An 18,160-nucleotide genomic window follows, 5' to 3' on the forward strand; every position below is an offset into this window, starting at 1 on the left:
GCCGCCACACGTGCAGCCGCCGCGGGGCACGCCGGGAGCGTCCCTCCTTCCCGCTCAACGCCGCGCGCGCGAGGCAGGCCGGGAGGCGTAGTGCGCGGGGGCGGCGCGGGGCAGGCCGGGAAGCGTAGTGCGCGGGGCGGCGCGGGGCAGGCCGGGAAGCGTAGTGCGCGGGGCAGGCCGGGCCGATGGCGGGGCTGGAGCTGCTGTCGGAGCAGGGCTTCCGCGCGGACGGGCGGCGCGCCGGGGAGCTGCGCAAGCTGCGCGCCCGCATGGGCGTCTTCGCGCGGGCCGACGGCTCGGCCTACATCGAGCAGGGCAACACCAAGGCGCTCGCCGTGGTCTACGGCCCGCACGAGGTGGGCCCCCCCGACCCCCCGGGGGTCCTGTCCCATCACACCCCCCACGGCGGGGAGGTCCCAGGGGTCCTGCCCCCCATCAGACCCTCTCCTGGGGCGGGGAGGGGCCCCAGGGGTCCTGCCCCCTCCCTTGCCCCCCCAGGGTGATGCTCCTGGTTAGCCTGAGGGGTGGGAGGCACTAGGGCCAGGCCATCCAGGGGCTTTACTGGGAGCGCCCCCCCCCCCCCCATGCAGCAGCCCCTGCATCTCTGTGCACCCAACCACGGGCGGCCTTCCCCCCACCCCTGGGCAGAGCTTGGGGGGGTCCGGCCCGTGACCCCGTCGTCCCCGCAGATGCGCGGCTCCCGCAGCAAAGCGCTGCACGACCGGGCGCTGGTGAACTGCCAGTACAGCATGGCCACCTTCAGCACGGGCGAGCGCAAGCGCCGGCCCCACGGCGACCGCAAGTCCAGCGAGATGACGCTGCACCTCAAGCAGACCTTCGAGGCCGCCATCCTCACCCAGCTCTACCCCCGCTCGCAGATCGACATCTACGTGCAGGTGTGCGCGGGCGCGGGATGGGAGGTTTCCCGGCGGGGGGCCGGGCTCTGCGCCGTGCAGCCGGGCCCACCCACTGTGCTCTCCCCCCCCAGATCCTGCAGGCAGACGGCGGGAACTACTGCGCCTGCGTGAACGCGGCCACGCTGGCCGTCATCGACGCCGGCATCCCCATGCAGGACTACGTGTGCGCCAGCTCGGCCGGCTTCGTGGAGGACACGGCCCTGGCCGACCTCAACTACGTGGAGGAGGCGGCCGGGGGCCCGCAGGTGGCCCTGGCCCTGCTGCCCAAGTCGGACCAGATCGCGCTGCTGGAGATGAACGCGCGGCTCCACGAGGACCACCTGGAGTGCGTCCTGGACGCCGCCACCGCGGCCTGCCGGGCCGTGCACGCAGTGCTGGACCAGGTGGTGCGCGACCACGTGCGGGAAGTCGCCACGCTGCTGGGGGAGTGAGCGCCCGGGGGGGGGGCACTGACCTGCCTCCAGGCCTGTGGGGGTTGACTGCTGCCTCCTGGGCACGGGCCCTTCCCTCAGCCCCGGGGACGCTGGGCCAGCACTGGGATGTGTCCCCTCGCCGCGTGGAGACGGACCCCGGTGCCCCTCGCTGGGCGACGGGCACCACCGCTGCGCTCTGGCACGGCCTGCGTTTTGGGCCTTGGCGGGAGGTGCCTGCCTGCAGGGCCTGCACCCTGGGCGGGGGGCTACTGTGGCTCATGGGCCGTGCCGGGAGCCCAGGCCAGTCCCCTGGTAGGAGTGGGTGTTGTTTTGGACAAGCAGCTCTGAATAAAGTGTTATTTTGGTGCAACTTGTGGCTGTTTCTTCTTTCCTGTGCACGGCGGGGAAGGCTGGGGGGCCACAGGGAAATGGGGACACCCAGCCCGGGTGCTGCTGGTCCCTCTCGATCCGGCCTCGCTGTGCACGGCCTGGGCTGAGTGAGCACCTGCCTGGACCAGCCCGGCCGTGCCTGGGGGCTCCAGCATCACTCCTGAACCTGTCCCTAGAGCTGTGCCGCCTGCCCAGTGTGCAAGTGCAGGCCTCCCTGGCCTGGGGAGCATGGGGCTCTGAGGGTCCTGGGCGTGGAGGGGGACTCTCGCGCCCCGCAAGGCTGGGCTGGGGTCGCGGGGGGAGGCCCCGCAGTGCCCCGGGCGAGGGGAGCGGCTGGGAGCCGGGGAATGGGCGTGCATGATGTCATCCGGCCCGCGCAGCTCCCCCTGGTGGTGCGTGCAGCCCCCTGCCGGCAGCCGCGCGCATGCGCACTGCCGCGGGGGGGCGCGGGGCCGCTCGGCGCTCGACTGCTCGGTCTGCGGCGCGGGCGCTCGGCGCCGGATCGGCCGCTCGTCCTGGGCGCGGCGGCGGCAGGTGCGCGGGGGGGCGGGATCGGGGGTGCCGCCGCCCCGACGCGGGGTCCCGGGTGCGGGGTGGGGAGGGGGCTCGGCCGGCGGTGCAGCCCCCCCCCTTGTTCACCTGCCCCGCAACGCCGTGTCACCCGCGAGCTTCCCTTCCCTTCGCTTCCCGCGCCGACACCGACACCCCGGGGCACCGCGGCCGCGCCCCCCCCTCCCCCGGTCTGCAGCCCGCTCCGTGCCTCCGCGCCGCCCGCTTCCCTCTCGCGCGCGAGGCTTCGGACCCCGCCGGCCGCGGCCAGGCCCCACGGGTTCCCAGCGGGGAGGCCTCTTGCCTCCTCGGGGCGCCCCTGGGGTCGGGCGGGGGGTGAGCTGACGCCCCGGGGGCTTCCCCAGCGGTGCGAGGGGCCCTGCCAAGCCGGTGCCCCCGGCTGGACGGAGCGAGACACGGCCGCAGCGTGGGGGCGGGCGGGCGGGCGGGGTGGGGGTACCCCCTTGGCCGCGCTGCGGGCGGCTGGGTGCGCCCCGCGCCACGGCTCTGCGCGTCGGGTTTGCGTAGATCGCAGAGTCCGAAGGGACCGCGATGGCTCGTCGCGGCAGGGCGCAGAGGGGTGGTTGACAGGAGCCAATCGCGGCGGGGCGCAGTGACCGGTGCCGTCCCTGCCCTGGGGCCCTTACTGTTTAACATCATCAGTGATGTGGACATTGGTGTCAGCAGTGGGCTGCCCAAGTTCACCAACAACACCAAGCTCTGGGGTAAAGCATCCACACCCGAGATCAGGAGGGCGATCCAGGCTGACCTGGACAGGCTCAGCAAGTGGGCGGACGAGACGCTGATGGTGTTCAACGCCGATAAATGCAAGGTTCTCCACCTTGGGAGGAAAAACCTGCAGCATCCTTATAGGCTCGGCAGTGGTACGCTGGCTAGCACTATGGAAGAAAGAGACTTGGGGGTCATCATTGACCACAAGATGAACATGAGCCTGCAATGCAATGCTGCAGCTAGTAAAGCGACCAAAACGCTGACTTGCATCCAGAGATGCTTCTCAAGCAAATCCCGGGACGTCATTCTCCCCTTGTACTCGGCCTTAGTGAGGCCGCAGCTGGAGTACTGCGTCCAGTTTTGGGCTCCACAATTCAAAAAGGATGTGGAGAAGCTTGAGAGAGTGCAGAGAAGAGCCACGCGCATGATCAGGGGTCAGGGAAGCAGACCCTACGATGACAGGCTGAGAGCCCTGGGGCTCTTTAGCCTGGAAAAGCGCAGGCTCAGGGGTGATCTGATGGCCACCTACAAGTCTATCAGGGGTGACCACCAGGATCTGCGGGAACGTTTGTTCACCAGAGCGCCCCAAGGGATGACACAAACTCCTCCAGGACTGTTTCAGGCTGGACATAAGGAAGAACTTCATTACTGTCCGAGCCCCCAAGGTCTGGAATAGCCTGCCACCGGAGATGGTGCAAGGAGCTACTTTGAACACCTTCAAGACACATTGGGATGCTTATCTTGCTGGGATCCTGTGATCCCTGCTGACTCCCTGCCCCTGGGACAGGGGGCTGGACTCGATGATCCTTCGGGGTCCCTTCCAGCCCGAATGTCTATGAAATCATGTCCGACCCCCTGCCCCTGGCAGGAAAGAGGACCGAAGTCAGACGACCCCAGCCAGGTGACTGTCAAGCCTCCTCTTGAAGATCTCCGAGTTAGGTGGCAGCACCACCTCTCTTGGCAGCCCGTTCCAGACTCTGGCCACCCTTACTGTGAAAAGTTTCTTCCTAACGTCTAACCTAAATCTACTCTCCACTAGGTTGCACCCGTTATTCCTAGTTACTCCCTGGGGCGCTCTGGTAAACAGCGCGTCCCCAATTCCCTGTTGTCCTCCCTTGATGAACTTATAGGCAGCTACAAGGTCTCTCCTCAGACTTCTCTTGTGAAGGCTGAAGAGATCCAGATCCTTCAACCTCCCCTCGTAGGGTCTTGCACGGAGACCACTAACCATACCAGTGGCCCTCCTCTGAACCCTCTCCAGATCCTCTGTGTCCCCTTTGAAAAGGCAGGTAGTACAAGCCAGGCAGGAGTTGAACCTACAATCTTCTGATCCGTAGTCAGACGTGTTATCCATCGCGCCGCTGGCCCACGCTTACCTGTGCAGGCCCAGGTTGTCATGTGCAGGCCCAGCTCTGGCTCCTGCCGTGGCTGCACCGAGGAGGTGGGGGCAGCGCCAGCAGGGTAGAGGTTGCTGGGCCCACGTGTGGGCGGGCCGGGCATGCCGGGGCCGTGCTTCACCCGCTGCGCTGTCCTCCCTGCAGTGACCCGGAGCTCCACGTGCGCTGGCCCTGCCCTGCCATGGGGCTCCTGTCGGACCCGTACCGCCGGCGGGCGCTGTCCCGGCTCATCCTGCGCCTCAACACGCCGCTCTGGTGAGTCCGCGGCCCCGGCCTGGGGGCTCCTGGTTGCTCCCCGCTCTTCCTGGCCGTCTATCCTCTTCTCTCCTTTGGCCCAGCAGTTGGCAGGGCCTGAGCAGTGGTTTCCCCCTAGCCAGGGTTGTGACAGATGATGTCTCCCAAGGGGGAGCTGAAAGCACGGCCCACGCGCACAGATCCCTGGGCCCCATGCTTCCCTTGCTGGGGGGTCAGGGGAACCCGCCTGGGGTCCTCACCCCGCGCATGTCCTGTCTCCGCAGCATCCTCTGCTACGTGGCCGGGCTGGCCTGGTTCCTGGGCTTGGCCTTCCACCCCTTCACCCTGCGCACCTACATGTCGGAGAACGCCATGGGCTCCACCATGGTGGAGGAGCAGTTCGTGTACGGCGAGCGGGCGCTCTCTTATGCCCGGGAGTTCGCCGGCCACAAGAAGAAGGCCGGGTGAGTCCAAACCGCGGGAGCGGAGCCTCGGGGGTCAGCTGCTGTGCTGGGGGCTGGAGACAGAGGGCCTGCACTGAACTCCAGGGAGGGGCCTGCAGTGCTGGCTCTGGCAGCCCCCAGGGGTGTGCAGCTCCCAGCGCAGCAGGGGACCACAGAGCGGTGGGACTGGAAGGGGCCACATCTGGTCTACCCCTTGCCCGAGACCCCTGTTCAAACCAGCCCAGGCAAATCCAGCTCTACACAAGACTGTCACCAACCAGCACAGCACCAGGCATCACCCCCCAACCCTGCCACGGAAAGCCGGGGGGCTGCCACGGCCAACATCCTGGCTCTGTAATAGGTGCACAAGACCCCAGACAGAGGCTGTGCCTCCACTGCAGAAGACAGCAAGCCCTCCCAGTGCAGACCAGTATGAGGAAGGGGGAAATCCCTTCCTGCCCCAGTGCAGGGCTGAGCCTGAGCGTGAGGGTAAGACCCTCCCGCAAGGACCCTGCGGGGTCGGTGCAGCAGGAGCACTGGCACAGCCCAGCCCCATCCCTAACACCCAGTGCCTCTGTGGGAGGCTTAAACCCCCTGCCACATGGAGCAGAAAGGGGGCAAGCAGCAAAGCCCAGAAGCCTGGGAACCCCCACAGCAGAGCACAGACGTCGCTACACCTAGATCCTCCCTGCCCAGCACCTGTCCACCCTCTCCTTGACACCTCCAGTGACAGAGTTGTGTGTCCGTCCGTTCCCCCCACCGGGGTCTCTCCCACTCCTTCCCTGCTCTGACAGTGAAGAAGTCTTTCCTGAGATCCAACCTAAACTGACTTTGCTGCAGCTTCAAGCCACAGGTCTGTGCAGCAAGCGAGAAAGCTGTCCTCCCTCTTCCTTCCAGCAGCCCTTCAAGCACTTGAAGCCCACCATCCTGTCCCCTCTCCACAGAGCTCAGAGGCGCTGCGTGCTGGGGCCTTAGCACAGCTGGGCATTGCGGGGTGTTGCCCTCAGGAGCTGCTGAGCCGAGGGCACTTGGCTGGAGAAGGGGGGCCTGGTCCTGTGTCTCACGCTTCCCCTCCTCTCCCAGGGGCATCCCCGTGGCCTGGCTGGAGAAGACCATGTGGAACCTGGGCCTGGAGGTCTACAAGCAGCCCTTCTCCCGCACCCTGCCCTTCCCCGATGAGGCGCGCGAGAGATACGTAGGTACCAGGCTGGGCTGCAGCCCCTGCCCTGGGGCACTTGGAGCCAGGTGCTGAGCACAGGGGCTGGGACAGTGCCGGCGTGAGAGGATGGATGAGACCCTCCCCCCAGGCAGCAGCCAGCCCCCAGCCCTGGGGCATCACTGGGCCTGGCTGTGTGGGGATTGCAGCAGGCCAGTTACGCTGACGGCGCCCGGGAGCAGGGGCTGGTCATGGGGCTGAACGCAGGCACTGGGCGAACTCCCAGCCTGCGAGCCACCCCTGTGCCATGCCCCCGGCAGAGCCCTCCATGCCGTTTGGCTCTGCCCAGGCTCCTTTCTCCCTGGGACGGGGCAGAGGGAGGAGGAGGGTGTCTCCGGCTGCCATCCTGAGCCCTCTGGTGCCTCCGCCACAGATGGTGAAGGGCACGAACGTGTACGGGATCCTGCGGGCACCACGTGCAGCCAGCACCGAGTCGCTGGTGCTGAGCGTGCCCTGCAGCGAGGGGCAACAGAACAACCAGGCCGTGGGGCTCATGCTGGCGCTGGCCTCCTACTTCCGAGGTGAGCGAGTGGTGGGGTGGGAGGAGGGCTCCCAGGGGGCTGGAGGGCATGGTCCATGCTGCTCCGTGGCCAGCAAGGGCTTCCTGTGGCCCGCTCAGGGGGGTCCCCGGCAGGGAGACTGGGATGAATAGGGCTCCAGGGCCCGATGAGGGGTTGCCTGTGGGATCATATCATGACTGCCTGGCTCCGGGGCCCAGTCAGATGCTCCTGGCCCCCAGCCCACTGTTGGCATCTGTGCTGGGGACCCTGAGACGGGCAGAGGCTGGCTGCTCCCTGGAGAGGTCTCTGCTCAGCGCAAGAGGCTCCAGCAGCCCAGAGCTCTGTCCAGGGTCTCCCCACCTGGCTGATTTCCCCTGGGCCTTCCCACGGGACCCAGCACCACCCCCCTGCAGCGCAGCCCCTCGGGACTGGCACTGGCTCACGTTGGCAGCGCCCTGTGCGTGCAGGTCAGATCTACTGGGCAAAGGACATCATCTTCCTGGTGAACGAGCACGACCTGATCGGCATGGAGGCGTGGCTGGAGGCGTACCACGATGTCAACGTCACGGGTGAGTTGTGGGCCCGCCGGGCACTCGTGGGGGCAGCTGAGGCCCCGCTGACCTCCTCCCAGCTCTCACGCAGCCACTCGCTGCCCTCCTGGGGGCTGCGGCTGAGCCAGGGAGCATGGTCTGGGCAGGACGGCTCCCTGACCGGCCATGGCACTGCCCGCAGAGGTGCACTCGTCGGAGATGCTTGGCCGGGCCGGAGCCATCCAGGCGGCCGTCTCGCTGGAGCTGAGCAGCGACGTCATCACCAGCTTTGACGTGGCCGTGGAGGGGCTCAACGGGCAGCTGCCCAACCTGGACCTGGTCAACCTCTTCTACGCCTTCTGCCAGAAGAACGGGCTGCTCTGCACCATCCAGGGCAAGGTGAGGCTGGGCGGAGCGGTCACGCTCTGAGCTCACATCTACATCCCCGCCTCAGCTCTCCCCCTACTCCTGCCCGGCAAGGCCAGTGCCCCTGGCTGGGCCTGGCGCCGCCTCATGGCCTGCTGTTCCCCACCCCGTCCCCACAGCTGCAGCGCACGGACTGGGACACGCTGCCGGCCTATGTGCACAGCCTGCAGACCCTGCTGCTCATGGTGCTGAAGCAGGGCTCGGGGCGGCCCCAAGGCGACCACGGCCTCTTCCTGCGCTACCACGTTGAAGCCATCACCGTGCGTGGCATCAACAGCTTTCGGCAGTACAAGTACGACATGAGCACCGTGGGCAAGTGAGTGCGGGGCCAAGGGGCACTTGTGCATGGGGAGCTGGGGCTGGGGTAGAGGCGGTGCTGGGGGCATTGCAGAGCTGGGGTGGGGGAGCTGACTGAGACAGTTCCTGGCAGAGCTGAGCTCTGGGTGACTCATCTGGCCTTGAGGAGTGTGGGGTGAGTGGCCTGTCAGGGGGCACGGCTGAGCCGCTACCCTGCTCCGGCCTTGGGGCCATGCCCGGGCATGGGATCGGTGCTGTGGCCATGGCTGTGTCCCCGTCTCTGCCCCTGCAGGACCCTGGAGGGGATGTTCCGGAAGCTGAACAACCTGCTGGAGCGTCTGCACCAGTCCTACTTCTTCTACCTGCTGCCGTCACTGTCCCGCTTCGTCTCCATCGGCGTCTACATGCCAGCCTTCGGCTTCCTCATCCTTATCCTCGTCCTCAAGATATCCTTTCTGCAGGGGCAGCGGCTGGAGGGAGGAGATGGGAGGGCGCCTGGCTGAGGGGACCCAGCCCCACCTGGGGCATGGCCAGGCTCTGCTGCCCCGCTCCTACCTGGGTGCCTGAGAGCTGCTGGCTGGGGACTATTTGTCATCCTGTTTGCAGCGAAAAAGTTCCGCTCCGGAGTCTTGGACCACCTGTGGTCAGGTGACCGATGGTCAAAGACGGCATCTGGTTCTGCTGTCAGCTTCCCCGGACAGGTGTTCCAGTTTTTAACGTAAAAAAAACTGGCTGGGGACTGAGCCAGGGCTGGCGCCTTTCCCAGCAGCTGCCCAGAGCCCAGCCCAGAGCTGGATGGGGGTCACCACGGGGGGCCTGGGCTCCTTGGGGGGAGGCTCAGGGGCACAAGGTGGAGCCCAGTAGCTCCCTTGACTCCGGCTGTACGCCCTGGACCTGTGGATGAAGCTGAGTAAATGTGATATGGGCCCCGAGGAGCGGCTTTGCGACGGCAACCAGGGGGCCTCACACACAGCTACGGAGGTGAGCGGCACAGCTGCAGCGGGACAAACCCAGAGCCCCCAGGCTCTTCCAGCCAGCCTGGAGCTCCCCAGCCCATAGGCAGCGACTGGTTCCCCTTCCCTACAACTCCCTCATGGCCCTGACAGGGCTCAGACTGTGGGCCCCGCAGTGCCTCCCTCCCCTCCTCACTGCTTCCCTCACCCGCTGCCAGCCCAGGCCTCTTCTCCCCAGTGTGCAGGCTGGGCCGGGCCAGGCCAGCACTGGGACCGGAGAGGGACGGGGACGGGACATGTCCAGCAGGGTCTCAGCCACGTTTCCCGCTTCCCAGGCCAGCGCCCAAGCCCCGGGGCTGCCTTTCTTCTGTGTGCAAATGTGTTTGGCCTCCCACCTGCGTGCCCAACCGCTCGCTTCTGGGGTCCCTGCTCTGCATCCCTGGCCCCGTATCAGTCTCATCTGGGGAAGGGAGATGCGTTTGGGGTGTCTCTTCTCCGCCCCAGGCCGGAGACGCCCTGGGGATAGGCCTGGTCACCTCTGGGCCTTGGGACGGTGCATGTATCCCCTGGTCAGGATCTGCCCCTGCCCGCCCTACAGGAGTCCCGGCCCAGTCTGCTCACCCTGGTGCCTCCCCTGCTCATCTGCCATGCCACGGGCCTCGTCCTCTACTTCCTGCCCGTGCTGGGCCAGCACGTGGCCACGCAGCACTTCCCCGTCTCCGAGTCAGAAGCCGTGGTGCTCACCGTCATTGCCATCTACGTGGCTGGCCTGGCACTGCCCCACAACACCCACAGGTGCCTGGGGGGGAGGGGGTGGGCTGGGGTGCACCATGCACGCTGGTCCCAGGGTGGGAGGGAGGTACCGCTGCAGCGCCCACCCAGCAATGGCTTCTTCCCACCCCCTGTCCAGAGCATTGCCCCCCACTGCACCTGCCAGAGGCACCGTGGGGGGCAGGGCAGGTACGCTGATGGGGGTACATCCCACCCACTGCAGCCCTGGCTGCCTCCAGTTGGAGGTGCTGCGGGCAGCAGGGCGGGAGCTGTAGCCACAGGGAGGCTGGTAACTGCTTCAGCCCTGCCCCTGCTCCAGGGGAAGCCATAGCCGTGCTGTGCCATGCAGTGCCCTCAGCCTGGCTGGGGGGCTGCAGGGCCATGCCCAAGGGAGCTGACGGTGGTCCCTGCCTGGCAGGGTGCTGATGGGCTCCGGGAGCGACCGGGGCTGGATGACACTGAAGCTGCTGTCCCTGCTGTACCTGGCCATGCAGCTGGGCTGCATCGCTCTCATCAACTTCTCGCTGGGCTTCCTGCTGGCCGTCACCATGGTGCCCGTCGCTGCCATCGTCCAGCCCGTGGGGCCCAAGTAAGTGTGGGGAGCCTGGGGGCTGGGGTGGACAGCCCCACCGTGTGCAATGGGGGCTTGTGCCGGTGACTCGAGGCCCTGCCTCAGGCACAGCCAGGCGTGCAGGCGAATCCCCCAAGAGCTGAGAGCCGGCCCGATGCCAGGGCGGGGCTGCACGCGCAGCCTGGCACAAAGCAGGGGCTGCTGGGAAAATACCTGCTCCGCCCTCCTTGGGTGAGGGCGGGGCGGGGGCGGCGCCGGCCCCTCCTGCCCCGTCCCAGGGGCCGTCCGGGTGGGGAGCGCGGGGCCCTGCTCCTGCGGCCCCCCTGCCCCCTCCCCTGAGCCTTCGTGGCCTCCCTCCAGGTACGTGTACGCGGTGCTGCTGGTGCTGGTCACGCCGGCCGCCACCCTCCTGCTCAGCATCTTCCTGTACCAGGAGCTCATCGAGTACCCGGTCTCGCTGCTGGAGTGCTGGCAGCTCTTCCTGCAGGCCGTGGCCGAGGGCCTCCTGGACCACTACCTCTACGGCTCCATCGTCTTCCCCTTCGTCGCCATCTTCGTCTACCCCTGCTGGCTGCTGCTCTGGAACGTGCTGTTCTGGAAGTAGCCGGGACGCTCGGCCCGGCCCCGCGGCTCCGGACTCGGGCAGGAAACCGCCTCTGCCGCCCCGCCGGCGGGCACCGCTGCCTGCTCTCCCCGGGGCCTGCCCGCGCGCTCTCAGTGGCTGCTTTCCTGGGCGAGGGGCCTTCACGCGGCGTGGGGACCTGTGGACGGACACGCGCGCTGCCCGGTGCTCCGTGACTGATGTGGGGGAAGGAAAACCGGCTGCGCCCCAGGCCGAGCACCTGGCTCCGCTTCTCCACGGGGGTCTGCACCTCCTGGGGGGACACGGCAGGCAGGCGACGGGCCGAGTGTGGCACCAGACTGCCTGCGAGGGCCTTCGGGCCTGGCCCCCCAACCAGGCCTTGTCTGCGGGTGGGGGCCGCGGAGCAGAGCTGGGCACCAGCTTTTGTAATAAAGCCAAAGGATTGCCACCCGTGCGTGCTGCGGGGCAGGGGGGGCTTCTACCGGGGCGGGAGGGGGGGAACGGACGGGACACCTTGCCACGAGGGGCTCTAGTTTGCTCTGAGGCACGTGCTCCGCGACTACTTCCGGGTCGGCTCATGACCCGGATGTGGGTTCCTGTAGAAGGCGGCAACGCCCCGGCGCCCTTCCGATCTCGGGCATTACCCGGATGTGGGTGGCGTCGAAATACTTCCGGCTGGGTCGTGACCCCCGACGCCCCACCTATAGGCTGAGCTTCGCGTCCTCCTCGCTCGACCTCCGCTGCGGCTGCATTCCGGTTGTCCCTTTGCGGCCGCCGTCGCGCGCTGCCCGCCGGGAAGCAGGCGGAGCGCGGCTCCGACTCCAAGATGGCGGCCGTGTCGGCGGTGCGGCGCCTGGTGCAGCGGCCCCGCGGCCTCCTCCTGCCGCCGCCGCCCGCGCCCAGCTTGCGGCCTCCACAGGTGAGCGCCCGCCCTGCCCTCCCCTCCCCTGCCCGCCGCCGGCCCGGCCCTCCCCTCCCCGACCGCCGCATCCGCCCGCCTGAAGGTCACCGCTCCCCGCCCTTGACCCTCGCCGGCACCGGGCCCCGGGGCGGGGGCGTGGTCGGGGACGAGCGTCCGCGGGGGGAGAGCGGATCCCCCGCTCCGGGGAGGCTGCGGCCACGGGCCGGGCGGCAGCTCTGCGGGGAAGGGGCCGGGGTGAGGAGAGGCTGGGGGAGCTGGGCTGAGTCTGCGGAAGAGAAGGTGGAGGAGGATTGAATAGCAGCTTCACCTCCCTGCAGGGGGGCTGCACAGAGGATGGAGCTGGACTGGTCTCAGTGGGGGCAGATACAGGACAAGGAGCAATGGGCTCAGGCTGCAGCCAGGGACGTTGAGGCTGGAGATCAGGGAAAACTCTCCGGAGCAGGGCGGTGAAGCGCTGGGGCCGGCTGTCCGGGGAGGGGGAGTCTCCGTCCCTGGAGGTGTTTAAGACCTGGCTCGGCACGGTCTCGTCTGGGACTCGGTTACTGCGCGTCCAGGCGACGCCGCGCTAGAGGCCTTGCCCTCGCCCCGGGGGAGACGAGCCCCCCACCCCGGTCTCTGCCGCGGGTAGAAGCCGCGTCCCCGTGGGGCGAGCAGTGGGGACGGCAGCGTCTCTCCCCAGGGCGGGGGTGGGGGGCGGCGGGGGTAGAAGCGGCGCCCCGGCCCCCTCGGAGCCTGCCTGCGCCGGGGCAGCTCTCACGGGCAGCGGGTGCGTGACCCGGTCCAGCATCTGCTGTCTTTATTCTCCCCCCCCCTCCAAACAACACAGGCGGCTTCGCCCGGCCGCCCCCGCGCTGGAGGAGGCGTCTCCTCCCTCCCGCGCCCGAGGGAGACGGAAACTTTCAGTCTTGCCGCAAACGTCTCTGCTTCGGTCCCGTCGCTCCGTGCGCTCCCGGCTCGGCCGCCGGCCCCGTCTCCCCCAGGACGGCGGCGGTGACCTGGGGCGCGCAGCGGCAGGCGGGCGCGAGGGGCTCCCGTCCCTCTGGCTTCTCGTGGCTGCCGCTCCTCGCACGCTGCCCTTGGCTTCGTTCCGCGCCCGGTGCCAGCAAAGGCAGCTGGGAGAGGCGCTCCGTCGGCGCACGCCCTGCGCTGCGCGGGTGCGGCCGGGGCGCTCCATCGGCGCCCAGCCTGCGGGGCGAGGAGCTGCCAGCTGCAGCCGCCTTCAGCCCAGCTGCCTCCGGTGGCTGTGGGCGCGCGGGTGGCATCGCAGCTTGCAGACGTCCGGGTCCCAGCACACCTCGCTTGTTACCTGGAGGCCGTGGGCTGGATCTTGGCCTGTTGCATGCGAAGGCATTGGAGGGAGCGTCGGTGGCTGCTCCCTGCGAGCTCGCTGTAGGAATCGACTAGGCAGGATGCGCTTATCCACCACCGGAGCCTGGTCCTGGAGGCATAAGTGGCTGCTGCTTGCCCCTTGCCGCAGGGGGAGCTCCCTCGGCGCCAGCACCGCTCCCGGGGAGATCTCCTTTCCCAGGGGCTGCGCCAGAGCAGCCCCAATCCGTGCGTCGCAGGCGGCAAGCGCTGCTTGTCACACCCCCGGGGCTGCAGCGCGCGGCCCCACCCCGGCTTCTCGCTCTTTGTCTTTGAGGGAGCTCCGATTCCCAGAGGGCTGAAGGCAGGAGCGTGGCTCCTGTGGAGAAGGACCGAGGCCCGGCCAGGTGGGGACTGCCTAGAGCTGCCCTGCCTGCCCCTGTGCTGTGCGTAGAGTAGCCCGTGGGCTGGTGCTAGTGATGGTGTCTGCGTGGGGGGGTAGGGACCTGCCGACCCCACCGCTGAATGCCGCATGCTGCCACCTTCCTCGCCAGGGTCGTCGCTCGCCTGCCTTTGTCCTAGCTGGGCTCGTCAAACCCAGTTCCCTTCTCCGGGGGAGCCACGACATCCACGTGATGATCTCCTCAGCACCACGTGGCGTCCCGTGTAGGCACAAAGACGACCGAGTCCCTGTTAACTGGACCAAGGCCCGGTTTGCTGACACGCAGCCCTGTTTGAAGAGGGCTGGCATAGGGGGTCTCGCCAGGTTGCTCAGGCTTTATTCTGGGTGCAGCAGCCCCTCGTCAGCGGGTGCAGGCGAGTAGGGAGACGCTGCGGGTGAATGACAGGGCATTCGCGCGGAGACCCGACTCGCCAGGGGAGCTGGGCCTGTTTGACCGATACCCCCAGCACAGCCAGGGCTCTGCTCTGCAGACCCCGGGGCTCTGTGCCCAGGAAGACCGGGGGCACAGGCAGGGCGGTGGAGACGGGGCCGCGCCGTGCCGAGATTCTCGTGCTCTGGATGCAGGAGCAGGGGCTGGGCGCGAGGTGGCAACTCTGCCTCTGACGGGGCGTCACGTCCACTTCTGCTTCAGCCTCGCTGTGCTTTCAACGCTCCTGAAGGCACTGAAAGATGGGGGCGAGGGCAGAGGAGCCATGTGCGGGGCTCAGAGAACGGCCCGAGGCAAGAGCCTCCAGACTCCACCTCCTTGGGGGAGAGTAGCCGGGCAGGTGCCTGGGTTACAGGGCCTTGCGCCTGTGGGGAAGATGGCACCAAGCGCTAGAGGTTTCCCGGCGCAGTGGCGAAGCCAGCCCAGAGCCGGTACCTGGGTGTGGACGTCTGATGCAGTCGGACTAGAATTGAGTCTCGCTCGAAGCAGCGCGAGGGCCTGGCCCAGGAGCCGCCTCCTTGGCGCAGCAGCAGATGCTTCGTCCAGGGGCGCGCGAGTACAGCCCGTAAGTGCCCACTCAGCCGCTTCGTCCCCAAGGCCCCTTTCTAGTTGGCTTATTTTTCCAGCGTGGCCCGGTGCTCCCCCCACCCTTGCCTCTTCCTGGAGCTCCTAGCTCCTCACTTGCTTCCTGCTCATCAGTCATCCAGGCAGCCTTGCTGAGCACTTGCTGCTGGGTGCCATCCCGCTGCAGGCTGAGCCCCTTCTCCCAGTGCAGGACAGCCGGGCTGGCGGGGCCCGCGGGCAGCTACTGAGCCCCTGGCTTGAGGCAGCGCCAGTCCAGTCCGATCCAGCGCTGTTGCTGCTTCTCCAGATCTGTTGTAGCGCGGCCCCCGCCCCCCTGGGGCCAGGAAGCGCTCCCCCATCCAGCCTCCAGGCTCTTGCTCCTGGTTCCGTCCCCCATGGGCACAGCCGTCCATCACCGGCCTCGGCACACGCGAGAGCTCTGTGCAGGGCAGCTGGCAAAGGCGATGGATGGGGTTGGACTGGGACCCACAGCCCTTCCTTGCTGCATGAAACTCCAGGCCTGGGAGAGGTCGCTGCTCGTGCAGGCAGCATCAGCTGGGCACCGAGTCCAGCTCCGACGGGCTGCTGAGCTGTTCTGGGCACAGCTGGGACCAACCTGGAGAGGCTGAGCAGGGCCTGGGCTCTGTTTCGGTTGGGCTGGGTGGCCCATCTCCCTTGAGGGCTGGCCCCCACTGGAACGGGACGGCTGTGCCAGGCGCTTTGCCAGCCACCCCCGGTTACTCTGGGGCAAGATGTTGGAGTCTCGTCCTCCTGGGCCAGCTAATAGGAGGGAGCTCTGGGAGGGCTACAGCCTACAATAGCGCAGGATGGTGCCTCCGTCCCCGGCTCTTCGAGCAGCTGCTCGATGCCCGAGGCAGGAATCTCCTCTGTGGAGCAGCAGCCTGTTCTGGTGGGTGTCGGGGTCGGGTGCCCTGTCCAGTTGCAGTGGTGCCTCAGTCCTCCGGACTGCAGGTGCTGGGCATGCCCATTGCGTGACATGGGCCAGCCGTGCCGTTTGCCTCAGCCCCCTGGCCACAGCGTGGCCTTACACCAGGCTGCCCGTCTGCCCGTGGGCTTTCCGCTGGCTGCTGCGCCCAGTGCCTGGGGTCTGGCGAGGGAGGGCTGGACAGCCTGGCCTGACTCTGCCCTCTTGCCAGGCCTGTGCGCTCTGAGCAGAAAGCCCTGGGAGCTGTGACTTGGGCCCCTGCTCCTCCAGGGCTGCTGCTCCCTGTACAGCCAGGCTCTCTGCTTCCCGCCCTGAGGCAGCCCTGGGCATGGGCGACTCGCAGCCTGGCCCCCTGGGCAGGGCACAGGGTCCCTGCTACCTCTGCCTTTGTGTTGCAGGCCAACATGTCGTCGTTCTCGGGCCTGTCCCGTGGCAGGAAGGTGGCCCTGTCTGCGCTGGGAGTGCTGGCAGCGAGCGGGGCCGGGATCGCACTGGCTCTGCACAGGGCAGTGAACGCCACCGAACTGGAGCTGCATCCTCCCTCCTACCCCTGGAGCCACTCAGGCTTCCTGTCCGCCCTGGACCACAGCAGGTGTGTGGGGCAGGGGCTGCCGGGCCAGGAGGCCTGAGGGCCAGGCCAGGGTTGCTGCCAGCTCACCTCCCCGCTCCTCTCTAGCGTCCGGCGCGGCTACCAGGTGTACAGGCAGGTGTGCTCAGCCTGCCACAGCTTGGAGTACTTGGCCTTCCGCCACCTCGTCGGCGTGTCCCACACGGAGGACGAAGCCAAGGCCCTGGCCAGCGAGGTGAGTGTCTGCTGATCCACAGGGAGCCCGGAGCCTGGCTGCCGGGCCACGTGGCTCTGGGATCGGGGCCCGGGGTGTGCGGCTTCCCTACCTCCAGGCCCTACTGAGAGCCCCGGCTAAAGGCTGTCACTCGCCCCTGGCAGGTGGAGGTGCAGGATGGCCCCAATGACGAAGGGGAGATGTTCATGCGCCCCGGCAAGCTCTCGGATTACTTCCCCAAGCCCTACCCCAACCCCGAGGCAGCGCGGGCGGCCAACAACGGGGCAATGCCCCCAGACCTCAGCTACATTGTCCTTGCCAGGTATGGCGCCCAGGGGGGCAGGGGGTCTAGCCAGGCTCCCCAGAACTACCCCCTACCCCTCCTCCCTGGGGCAGCTGCAGGGCTTGGGGCCAGGGGGCTCCGTCATCTCACCTAGCGCCCGTGTTGCAGGCACGGGGGTGAGGACTACATCTTCTCCCTCCTCACTGGCTACTGCGACCCACCCTCCGGGGTGAGCGTCAGGGAAGGGCTGTACTACAACCCCTACTTCCCGGGCCAGGCCATCTCCATGGCACCGCCCATCTACAACGAGATCCTGGAGTTCGATGATGGTAAGAAGCACCCCACGCCGCGGGTCTGGCAGGCACTGTCCTTGCAGCCAGCTCCGTGCTGGAAACCCCAGGCCCGGGCTGCATGTGGGCCCCCCCAACCAAGAGATGAGCTAAGTGCATTGGATAGCTGCCTCCCGCCCCCCCCCCCCCAGTCATAGCCAACACCGGTGGGAGGTGCAGGGAGCAGCGTGCTGCAGGACTCTGGGTACCAAGCACTCCCCTGGAAAGCACGGGCACTAGCAACACCGCCCGGGGGGGGAGAGGGGTCTCGAGGCTGCTGCAGAGCGCACAGCTGTGGCAGGTAGCGCAGAGAAGTGCTCCCCGGCCCGGCCCGGTCCACCTGGTAGAGAGTGGTGGTGCGGCACCCCCTGACTGACTCTGCTCTCCCCAGGGACCCCAGCAACCATGTCCCAAATCGCAAAGGACGTATGCACGTTCCTGAAGTGGGCCGGAGAGCCCGAGCACGACCACCGCAAGCTCATGGGCATAAAGGTGAGGGCTGTGGACTTGGGTAGGAGGGAGGGGCCCCAGGGTGGGCAGGTCAGCCCTGGTCTGGGTGCTGCGGGGGTGGGCACCGGGCTGCAGAGCTGGGGGTCTCTGCCCGAGTCCTCCCTTGTTCTTCCCCAGATGCTGCTAATCAGCGCGTTCCTGATACCCATCATCTACTTCATGAAGCGCCACAAGTGGGCTGTGCTGAAGAGCAGGAAGCTGGTGTACCGGCCCCGCAACTGAGGCCTGGCGGGGCCCCGCAGCCCAGCCCGTGGTGCAGTCTGCACAGCTGGCTGGCCCGGCGGGCGCCTGCTCCTCGCTGCTGCAGCAGCTGTTATTTAAGAATGTCCTCCCCTCCCAGACACAGCCCCTCACCGCCGGCCTGGCCCGGGCTCCGGGTCCACGGTGTGGAGCTGCTGTCTCTTCACGTGGCTCGGGGCAGGGAGACCGGTGCTGAGCCGCAGGGGGGGAGTGTTTGCACGTGCCTCAGCCTTCCCCTGCCGTCCAGCCAGGCTGCAGGGCCCCTCGCCTCCACCTGACTGCCTCCAGTGTGGCTGTTTGGGGGCCTCGCTCTTGCCAGCTGTGCATAAGGGGAGGGGTTGTGCCCTACTGCCCCAGCCACCTTCCCAGGGAGGGCTGAGCCTGCGGGGTCCGGTCTGACTGGGCCATGCCGTGCCGTGCCGTACTGTACTGCGTGGTGCACTCATTAAACGGCTAATTCCAGCAGC

The 18,160-nt window shown here is 67.7% G+C and overlaps 3 protein-coding genes across 4 annotated transcripts; all 3 read left to right on the forward strand.

Moving 5' to 3' along the window:
• Window positions 1-136: 136 nt before the first annotated feature.
• EXOSC4 (exosome component 4) lies at window positions 137-1,700 on the forward strand. The gene is made up of 3 exons (XM_059723618.1): window positions 137-356; window positions 690-896; window positions 989-1,700. Exons 1-3 carry the CDS (start codon window positions 186-188, stop codon window positions 1,346-1,348), a joined length of 738 nt encoding a protein of 245 aa, XP_059579601.1. The 5' UTR covers window positions 137-185; the 3' UTR covers window positions 1,349-1,700.
• Window positions 272-11,370, forward strand: GPAA1 (glycosylphosphatidylinositol anchor attachment 1). Of its 2 annotated transcripts, none has more exons than XM_059723614.1 (13): window positions 272-356; window positions 4,543-4,653; window positions 4,917-5,096; window positions 6,159-6,270; window positions 6,665-6,812; window positions 7,259-7,360; window positions 7,524-7,720; window positions 7,867-8,063; window positions 8,337-8,490; window positions 8,930-9,025; window positions 9,596-9,792; window positions 10,187-10,357; window positions 10,700-11,370. In XM_059723614.1, exons 2-13 carry the CDS (start codon window positions 4,580-4,582, stop codon window positions 10,941-10,943), a joined length of 1,872 nt encoding a protein of 623 aa, XP_059579597.1. In that variant the 5' UTR covers window positions 272-356; window positions 4,543-4,579; the 3' UTR covers window positions 10,944-11,370. The 2 variants fall into 2 exon arrangements, with proteins under 2 accessions (XP_059579597.1, XP_059579598.1); XM_059723615.1 differs by lacking the exon at window positions 272-356 and adding an exon at window positions 2,171-2,254.
• A 279-nt stretch (window positions 11,371-11,649) lies between these two features.
• Window positions 11,650-18,155, forward strand: LOC102557815 (cytochrome c1, heme protein, mitochondrial). The gene is made up of 7 exons (XM_019480729.2): window positions 11,650-11,841; window positions 15,948-16,141; window positions 16,226-16,352; window positions 16,496-16,653; window positions 16,783-16,943; window positions 17,335-17,435; window positions 17,571-18,155. The coding sequence occupies exons 1-7, from the start codon at window positions 11,749-11,751 to the stop codon at window positions 17,673-17,675; spliced, it is 939 nt and encodes a 312-aa protein (XP_019336274.1). The 5' UTR covers window positions 11,650-11,748; the 3' UTR covers window positions 17,676-18,155.
• Window positions 18,156-18,160: the final 5 nt, after the last annotated feature.

The sequence above is a fragment of the Alligator mississippiensis genome, chromosome 3 (assembly GCF_030867095.1).
Source record: "Alligator mississippiensis isolate rAllMis1 chromosome 3, rAllMis1, whole genome shotgun sequence".
NCBI classification, from domain to species: domain Eukaryota; kingdom Metazoa; phylum Chordata; order Crocodylia; family Alligatoridae; genus Alligator; species Alligator mississippiensis.